The sequence below is a fragment of the Arachis duranensis genome, chromosome 3 (genome assembly GCF_000817695.3).
Source record: "Arachis duranensis cultivar V14167 chromosome 3, aradu.V14167.gnm2.J7QH, whole genome shotgun sequence".
NCBI lineage: Eukaryota > Viridiplantae > Streptophyta > Magnoliopsida > Fabales > Fabaceae > Arachis > Arachis duranensis.
The window spans coordinates 130,076,618-130,086,913 of NC_029774.3; the positions used below are offsets into that span (position 1 = coordinate 130,076,618).

The 10,296-nt window shown below is 31.7% G+C and overlaps 1 protein-coding gene across 1 annotated transcript; it reads left to right on the plus strand.

The window, feature by feature from the left end:
* Positions 1 to 4,946: 4,946 nt before the first annotated feature.
* LOC107481736 (serine decarboxylase 1) lies at positions 4,947 to 6,763 on the plus strand. The gene is made up of 3 exons (XM_016102041.3): positions 4,947 to 5,378; positions 5,452 to 5,936; positions 6,019 to 6,763. The coding sequence occupies exons 1-3, from the start codon at positions 5,117 to 5,119 to the stop codon at positions 6,583 to 6,585; spliced, it is 1,314 nt and encodes a 437-aa protein (XP_015957527.1). The 5' UTR covers positions 4,947 to 5,116; the 3' UTR covers positions 6,586 to 6,763.
* Positions 6,764 to 10,296: the final 3,533 nt, after the last annotated feature.

The following is a 10,296-nucleotide window of genomic DNA, read 5'->3' on the forward strand; positions in this document are numbered from 1 at the left end:
AGGTACAATATAATATGTAAATTGTTTGAAAGATAAAAAATAATCTAACGGTATATGACCATTTAATTAGATTGCTAACAAAAGAAGATTATTAACACTTAATACGGAAGCAAGTATATACACAAAAGAATAGTGTTCCTTAAAGTAATGTGAAGATTTCTGCAAGAATATTAACAGTTTAAGGAGTTCACACAAAAGAACAGAAAAAGGAATACTGTTATGAAAAAAGAATAATAATATATTTTCATAGAAGAATAATTTTATTTTCGATGTTATCATCATTATATAAATATATAGCCCACCACGTGCGTGCACAATGATCTTTTTCTTTTTAGAAAGACTTCAGCATAATTTGCGCTTTTGACTTGTGTTGTTATAAGTAGAATTGAACTCACGTGGCTTCATTTAAAAATTAAAATAATTAGATTTTAAATGATCCCTACGAAACGAATATACAAAATCTAATTATTATAACGAAAATATTCGATAATTAAAAAAATTAATCTTATTTAATATTTATTTTTTATTAAGACGTATTGTCTACTATTAATTTCATCTTCATTCGAATATATAATGAATAGTTGATAATTTGTCCGTTATAATTCGATAAAAAAAAATTTCATATAAATTGATATATTTAATAAAATTAAAGTTAACTTAAAATCTCATCGCTTAATAACAAAGAACACGCTTCATATGGTTACCAATATATATAGCATATATAATATCACCCAGAAGATAAATTTCACATATGATTATCAAAAGATTAAGTCAAAAAAAGTAATTCTATTATGGTGAAAATTCAGGTGAAGTCGACTTCACGTAAAGTTGATATCTAAGAGCCGTTAGATAAAAATTTAGTCAAATTAGCCAAATCATCTAATGGCTCTTAGATATCAATTTCATGTGAAGTCGACTGCACCTGAGTTTTCACCTTCTATTATACTATATTAAAATTTAATTCATTTTATGATAGTTCAAAATAAAAAAATTCGCTATTTATTATGAATATATATTATTGTTACTTAGGTAACCTGAGATTGGTGGATTGGGCTTGAAAGATTGGCCCAAGTGTCTAAAGGAGTTGGTTTCCGACTTAATATGCGTCTGGGAGCTGCTGTCCGATGTGTGTGTAAAAGAATGGGGGGTGGTACCTGCAAAGACACTCCGATGCCTAAGTCAGTAAGGGGTTAAGCAGGTTTTGAATGTATTAGAAAATAGAGATACCTGAGAGTTGTCAGTGTATTTATATTGGTGATCCAATAATCATTGTTGGTGTAGTTCCACTTTTTAGGGTGGATAACCGTCCCTTTATTTTAGGGTAGTTGATTTATAGCTTTTGGAAGTGAGGTGAGAGATTTTAGGGGTAGTTATTTATTTGAATAAGTGTTATCTATCAGCTATCTATCGAGCCTGACTTCTTTGAGGAGGAGTCTGTTTCGACTCCGACCTCTTCCGAAGAGGTCGATGGATAGGGAAGACCAATATTTAAATTGGACCTTTTGGTGTATTTAAATTTGAGCTATAATATATAATATTGAAGTAAGATATGAACAATTATATTTATTTTATATTTTTTTTATTTGAGTATCAGAATATTCTTATAAGTGTTTAATGTTTTCAATTTTCTTAAAATTAATGTATAACTCATCTATTTCAAGCGAAGATGAACTAATCCTGGACGAATTATATACATCACAACACTCACTTCACAAGAACAATTGGATATTGCTATAACTAGAATTTATGCTTATGCCCAAATGTTACTTTATTTTCATTCCTTGGAAATTTATATAGAACTGGGGTTCACAGAAATTATAGTGGCATCAGAGGCAGGTAGTATTGAACTATTGATTGATGATGATGATGTAACCATATCCCTTTTTACCATTTCATATTTTATATACTAAATCTATTTTTTCAATTTCACACAAAATTTAGATTTTGTTTTTAATTATTAGAGATGTGACAATGTAGAGGCCCAAATACATTTATGTACTACGAAAGATCCAAAGCATCTTAATTAGTATAGCGGACCACACTACACCTTGTTCTTTATACATTACAATAATTCCAGCAGTTAGCGACAGAAATTGATAGACGTTTAACGACGATTATTTCAGCGGTTGAAAAAACTTTCACTAAACATTTATCCGCGTTCTATCTTCTGGTGTTTAATTAAACCGTTGTAAAATATTTTGTGACAGTTCAAAACCGTCACAAAACGACTCTAAAAACCGCTGCAAAATACTAAAATTGTTGTTGTGTTAGTAGTTACTTTCTTCTAACTATTTCGCTAACTCTCATTCTATTTTTATTAATTGAAAAATAACATTGTAATTCCTAATAATGAATTTTGTCGAATATTCTACTATCTACTAATGAATTTTGTCTATATATCACATTAGATGAGGACGTATCAAAGAATCATAAGGAATCATTCTAAAGAACGGAACATTTTCTGTCATATCAATAATATGCTATAGTAAAATAGGACAATTAAATTTCTGAAATTTTTTTTATAAGACACTTAAACTCCTAACTAATTTAAACATAAACCTATAATAAACCTAACTAATTTAAACATAAACCTATAATATTCTTCTTCTTTTTCTTCTGCAAAGAGGGTTGGTCTCGAATAGTGTTACTTTCACCACTTTGATTGATGGACAATGCAAATATGAAAAATTAATTATTTTAGCATGGAAGAATTTCCAGGTAATGATCAATCAAGCCATTAGGCCGAACTTGATCACATACAATGCGCTGATCAATAGCCTTTGCAAGATCTGCAATTTGAAGGAAGTTAGGAAACTTATAAATGAGATGAGTGAGAGAGGTTTAAAAAATCTAACAAAATCATGTTCACAACACTAGTGGATGAATATTGCAAAGATAGGGACATAAAATTCGCATTGAAAATCAAGAAGAAAATGATTGAAAGGGATTGAACTTGATGAGGTAGTTTTTACTATCAGAACTTTACAGAAAAAAAGAAAGAGGATGAGGAGTAATGAATGAGATTGTTGCCAACCAACGTCAACAATCAGTGCAGTAAATACAATAGTTTGCTAAAATTTGAAAATATTTGTCATACTTTATGGTTCATTATTATGGATTTATGTGTTTATGTTTAAATTAGTCAGAGGTTTAAGGGTCTTCTAAAATTTGTTTAGGAGTTTAATTGTTCTACTTTACTGCAGTGTATTACTAACATGACAATCAACATTTTGTCTCTTAGAATAATTTTTTGATATGTCTAACATGACAATCGACATTTTATCTCTTAGAATAATTTTTTGATATGTCATTAACTAACAGGACATATAAATAAAATCCATTAACTCTAGATAAAAATATTAATAGAAAGAATAAAATATTTGACGAAATTAATTATTAAAGATCAAAATACTATTTTCTAATCAATAAAAAACAGAATGAGAGCTAACAAAATAATTAAAAATTTGGATAGAATTTTACTCTACATAAACTATAAGCGTAAAAATTATTTTGCTAACTATCTACTAAGAATTATATACGGAAAAAAAAAGGAAATCAAAGCTGTATGTACACCTGATTCTTGATGATAATGTGGATTTTTTTTTCTATATATACATATATTATTCTTTTAACCCATCAAGCAAAACAAATTCATAAATATATAATTATTTATATATATTTTTTTGTTGATTTAAGTTTTTTAAAAAATTAATTTATGAGATGGTATTAAAATTTTTATAACTAAAATATTTGACAATTTAATCTTTTGCTAATTAAAAAAAAGTTTGTATAAGATAAATAAAAATAAGATAAAAAAATTAATGCAAAATTCACGCAAACTTATAGTAAATAAAACTATAGCTAAAAGGAAGTTATAAACTTATAATAGGAGTATGCGGCTAATGGGTTGTTAACTTGTGATTATGCTACGATTTATCTGTGAATGATCACATGAAATGATTGATAAATCTATTCATAATATTTAATAATGTTATAAAGATAATAATTTAATTTTTTAAATTAATATTTATAATTTTATATATATAAATTTAAAATTATATATTTATTATGTCTAATATTTTAAAATAGATCAGAGTTGTTACATGTTTAAATATTTTTTATTTAAATAGGTTTAATATCAATAAAAATTATTATTATTAAAAGAGTATAAAGAAGAAAGAGAAAATATGTAAAAAAGAAGGAATGTGAAAAAAAAAAGAGAAAAAAAAAAGATGAGAAATATGAAGATAAAAAAAAACTTCACACGAACGTAAATTTAAAATAAGAAGAAAGAGAAAGAAAAGAAGAAGAAGCAAGAGAGAGAAGAAACGGTGTATCTCTAACCTAAATACTAAAATTGATTGTATATGAAAAATAATTCATTTTAAAAATAATTAATAAATATAAAATAAAATCATTTAAAGTTAATGTTAACTAATTTTTATCGTTTTCCAAACATTTCCGTTAGAAGATATTGTGATAGATGATAGTGGAGCCCACATGCAGATTCCAGCATGCATGAGAATCACATGGGTGCCCCCACGTCTCGTAATTATATGAACCCAATTATTACAACACTCTTGTATCATTGTATGTACTGTGGATAAGGCATCATCATCATATGATGTCGAGAATTTCTTTACTACTACTACATCATCTTCATGAGGCAAAACAGAATAAATGTTCATTATGTAAATAGAACTGATTCTCTCCTTTTGTTGCATTCTGATAACTGAAATTAAATAAGATAAAATTAATGTGCAGTTAATTTGATGTAAAGTTAATAATTAAAAACGAATTAAATTAATTAAATTATTTAATATCTCTCGGCTATCAACTTTATAAGTAAAGTTAACTGCATTTAAATTTTTAAGGAATGAAGTAAAAGTAAACAGTTGCTGCTGGCAGATTTAAAAATATGTATGGTCTGAAACTCCCAACAACCTAATAAGGTGTCAATAATTGATTCCAAAGCATTTAATACGTATTACGTTGCGTTCATACAATAATATCTGCTTGTGATAGCTAGCTACTATATAAATCAGAGGCATCATGCTTCATGCTTCATTCCATTCTTGGTACTTAATTTCAATATCCATTTAATTACTCTTTAAAAATGGTGGGAAGTGTTGATGTTTGGGGTACTGTTGATTCAAGCATGAATGGAGCAGGTGTAGGGGGATGTTTGATCAAAGAACTAGTCCATCATCATGGCGAAAGGGAGAAGATAGTTCCGGGAAGAGATATGCATACGGTGTCGTTTGAAATCACTGAACCAGATCTGGATGATGAGGTTACAGGAGAAAGAGAAGCTTTTATGGCTAGTGTTTTATCCAAGTACAAAAAATCCCTCACAGAAAAAACCAAGTTCCATCTAGGTAACAGAAAAAACCAACTACTATGCATGGCGTTGCAATTCAAAACAAACTAATTTATGATGACTTGTTTCAGGCTATCCGTACAATCTGGATTTCGACTACGATGCGCTGTGTCAGCTTCAGCACTTCTCCATAAACAACCTGGGGGATCCGTTTATCGAGAGCAACTACGGGGTGCACTCGAGGCAGTTCGAGGTTGGTGTTTTGGACTGGTTTGCAAGGTTGTGGGAACTTGACAAGAACCAGTACTGGGGATACATAACAAACTGTGGCACAGAAGGGAATCTCCATGGAATCCTTGTTGGCAGAGAGGTGTTCCCAGATGGAATCTTGTATGCCTCTCGCGAGATTGATTGCCATGATTTTAAGTCCAAGCTTCTTTCTAACAAGGATAAGCCTGCCATTGTTAATGTTAACATAGGTACAACTGTCAAAGGAGCTGTTGATGATCTTGATTTGGTTATTAACAAGCTTCAGGAAGCAGGATTCTCCCATGACAGATTCTATATCCATTGTGATGGGGCTTTGTTTGGTCTCATGTTACCTTTCGTCAAACGAGTAATTAATCAAACCTTCCAATTTCATTCATCAATTGTTAATTGTTAACTGTTAAATGATTTGACATGTTTAACTAATTCAGGCTCCGAAAGTGAGTTTCAAGAAGGCAATTGGAAGCGTGAGTGTGTCAGGGCACAAATTCTTTGGGTGTCCAATGCCATGTGGGGTGCTGATAACAAGATTGGAACACGTGAAGGTGCTGTCAAGGAACGTAGAGTACCTTGCCTCGAGAGATGCAACAATCATGGGTAGCCGTAACGGCCACGCGCCACTCTTCCTATGGTACACTCTAAACAGAAAAGGATACAGGGGATTCCGGAAAGAGGTTCAGAAATGCTTGAGGAACGCACACTACTTCAAGGACCGCCTCGTCCACGCGGGGATCGGAGCAATGCTGAACGAGCTCAGCAGCACCGTCGTGTTTGAGCGCCCTCACGACGAGGAGTTCGTGCGCAAGTGGCAGTTGGCGTGCCAGGGGAACATAGCACATGTTGTGGTCATGCCAAATGTCACCATACACAAGCTGGATGGTTTTCTTGACGAGCTTGTGCAAAAGCGTGATGCATGGTTCGGAGAAGGGAAATCTCAGCCTCCTTGTATAGCTTCTGATGTTGGCATACATAATTGCCTTTGTGCTTTGCATAGGTGAGAAACTGTCACTCGGATATTTATAGAGTTGTTGTTGTGTGTAATCGCTTGTATGTATATATGATTTATGTTTCTTAATGTTTGTGGTATTGAAAGCAACAATCAAGAAATGTAGCTACACTGGAATGGATGAATTGAAGATTGTTTAATACCAGAGTTGTTTTAATTGTCAGATGAATCCTGTTAAGAGCCAATAAAAAATTTTGACAATGTTTACAATGGGTTGGTTATCTAGTCCAATAAAAATAAATAATAAATTTAAAAATTTTCGTTCAATTATTTCACATCAAATTTTAAATTTTAAATTTTTTAATTTTAAATTTTAAATTTTTTAAAAATTCAATTAGTTATTTAAAAAAAAATCATCTAAAATCCTAATTTACTAAAACATTTTACTCTAATATTTTCTTTTTTTTTTAACCGGCGATCACCCCATTTTCATCAATAATCATCCTATTTTACTATCGCTTTTTGGCTTGTCACACGTCACTCATCCTTAGTAAAAATAACCATCCACTCAAAGATAAAAATATCATCCGCATATCTAATGAATTGAACATCTAACATATTTTAATTATATATAACTAAATTCAATCCAATCAAAATAATCATCTACATAAAAATTAAAATAACCATTTGTATACCTACTAAAATGACCATCCTAAATTGACTATTAAAATAGAAGAAGAAAATGAATAAATAGAAAAAACAACTATGATCATCCAACAATTTAATTTTTATTAAAAAAAGGAAAATGTATAATTTGACACATGAGTCTTATGATTTGATGTTGTAACACCCTAACTTTTAGTACCTCATGATCGTACTAAAAGTCCGAGCACTACTTACCTCTATTCCTTTATTTATATACTACATTTATTTAATATTGAGCTTTCGCGAATACGAACCGAAACTCTAATTAAGAAAATGAAAGGTCTTTACTTTAAAATTATTAACACAAAAATATATATACTCACATAACAATATATACATAAACTTATTCCAAAATTCTCAAATACAAGTCCTACCACTCTAAAAATCAAAGATAATAAATGGCAAGGAGAAAATCTAAGGCTAAACCAACTACAGAAAATACGGATATATATTTACATAAAGCTCCGATGTTCAGTCGCGGCTCCGCGCCAAGGATTTCCGGGCCTGTCGCTGAAACAGAAGATCTGTAGGGGGTAAGAACGTCGTCCTCGCATGTTCTCAGTAGGGATAGCGAATGCCGTAGAAATATACATAATAATATACAAATAGTTAACTCATAACCTGAAACAGTTTTATTAGTTAAACCCTTGAAATCCTTCGTAAGTCTTACCTAAATCCGTGTAAAATCCTTTCTTTAAATCACATTACTTAAACAAAATCTCCGTCACATTGACAATTCCTCATCTCTTAACAACATTCCTCAATTATCGTAATATCTAAATAAGGCAGCATCACAATTAATATACCTAAACCCAAACCACAAACATCAACTCCCACCACATTATTAAGTCCATAGCACAAGTAAAATGTTCAATCAAGCATACAAGCAAGTCACCAAGACAACAGCACAATCACAAATAAACAAGATTAATAACTGTTGAGTTAAGAAATTAACTAACTTAATTGATGATGACAAATATTATTTTATTGGGTTAAATATCCAATTGGGCTTGATTATATTTCATTAAGTGTTGCAGGCCAAATCAAAAGGAACAACATCCCAAGTGCAAGGAAACCAAAACATTGTTGGTGAATTGCCTAATAAATAAAACCCAAATGAAAATAACAAAGAAGTTACATGGGCTAAGAGGTAAGTAAAGATAATCCAAGCCCAAGGCACATCACTCAAGCTGAAGCCTCCTAAAGCCTCCTAAAGCACTTCACATATTTGTTTTAGTAAGAATCAGAAAGAAAGAGAGAGAGCTTCACTCTTATTGTTCTTTCATCAAAAAAGAAAGAGAGAGAAAGGTAAATCACAAAAAACTAATGTCTAATCACCCTAATCAAAGCAAGCTAAGCTAAGTCAGAAATGGTCATGCCATGGTTTACATCCTAGAAGAAAAAAGAGGTTAGCTACAAAGAAGAAAGAAAAAAAATCAAAAGCTAAGGCAAATCAGAAAGATGTTTCTATTATTGATACCCCAAAGTAACTTGTTGAAACTTTCTTCCCCCTCATATCCATTTCTAGCAAAATGAAGAAAATAGGTGTTATGAAATTCTGCTGTGGATCAACGGTCAAGAAAAGAACTAGGAGTCAAAGCAAAAATAAATGGTTCAGATCTTTGAAGATATTGGAAAAAGGATAAAAGAGAAGATGGAAGGTATAAATGCATGAAATCTAAAATATCTGCTATAGTCCCATCTCTCTTATGCGTAGCTGTTGCTCTATTTTTGTGAGAAGAAGAAGTCAATTGTGTGAAGCAAGCCTATGGTGTGAAAAAAATTTGAAATCATACAAATAGAAAAATCACTTCAGTTTGAAAATGAGGAGAGAGAACCAGGGTTTGAAGTTCATATTTTGAGAAGTCTTCTCTGAGAGAGTTCATCAACTTGGACAGTGCTTTCTTTCAAAAAAGTATTCCGCCAGAATGAGAAACTAAATCAGAGTTAAGCAAATATGGTTCATCACATAGCAACAGAGGCTGTTGAAGCGTCAATCTCCTTCATGTTTTACAGATTATAATTTACTTTTCAATGTTTATCTTTCTATAATTTCTTGAGGTAAAAGGCTGAATGAGAGTGTCATTGAAAGAGGCTAAAAGTGGAAAGAGGCAGAGAGATACACATGAGAGAAAAGTCTAGAGCTATTTCAGATTTCTTTAGGTGAGTCTATATCTTGTATCTTGTACCTGTGAGGTACCCCTTTCTTAGTTGGGTTAGCACTAAGAGTGAAGAGTTAGGTATTAGCATAGCCAATGTCAAGTTATGTTAGAACTTGAGTGTGAAAGGATTGTGACAATCCTGTGGAATTGGTGTATGTAATACTTTAACTATAGTGGAAATTCCACTACTGTTGTGGTGGAGACTAGATGTAGGTTGCATTGCACAAGGCAACTGAACCAGGATACATGATGGTGTCAGCTTCTCTCTTCTCTGCTCTGTTATGTTTTCTGATATTCATGAGACAAAAACAAATTGTCTCATAAATTTTTCGCTGCTGAGTTCAAATAGAATTAGACTTGAAATTTTACTTTAAAGGGTTATATCAGTAACTTAAAAGAAATGCATAGATTCAATCCCCCTTCTCTGAGCCTACTACAACATTCAACAACCATAATCAAATGCAAATGCACAAACAATATGATGCATGCCTTTCCTATGCAGGCCATGAGTTCACGCGTCGATTGTCTACCCACAACCCGATGTTACTCGGAGCGAATCCCGAATATGGTCTCTTACCATGTCAGTCAGACACAATTATCATCATGGGCGAACCCGTATCAGTTAGGATATTTTGGCATCACGGTAGAAACGGGCTATTAGTTAGGTGAACTTTCCCGCATTAGCAATCTTAGACTATCAGTTAGGCGGGTACTTTCGCATTAGCAACTGTAGGCTATATATCAGTTAGGCAGACATTCCCGCATTAGCATCCTTAGGCTATCAGTTAGGCGGGTACTTTCGCATTAGCACTTTGGCACAATACCTATTTAACATACACTTTTCAAGTATTTATCTTATTCATTCTTTCTCATTTTTTTTCTCTTAATTATCTATT

Coding starts and splice junctions, on each gene's coding strand:
- LOC107481736 (XM_016102041.3), top strand. CDS start 5,117: ATGGTGGGAAGTGTTGATGTTTGGGGTACTGTTGATTCAAGCATGAAT. Junction 5,379..5,451: donor AAAAACCAAGTTCCATCTAG/GTAACAGAAAAA, acceptor GACTTGTTTCAG/GCTATCCGTACAATCTGGAT. Junction 5,937..6,018: donor TGTTACCTTTCGTCAAACGA/GTAATTAATCAA, acceptor TAACTAATTCAG/GCTCCGAAAGTGAGTTTCAA.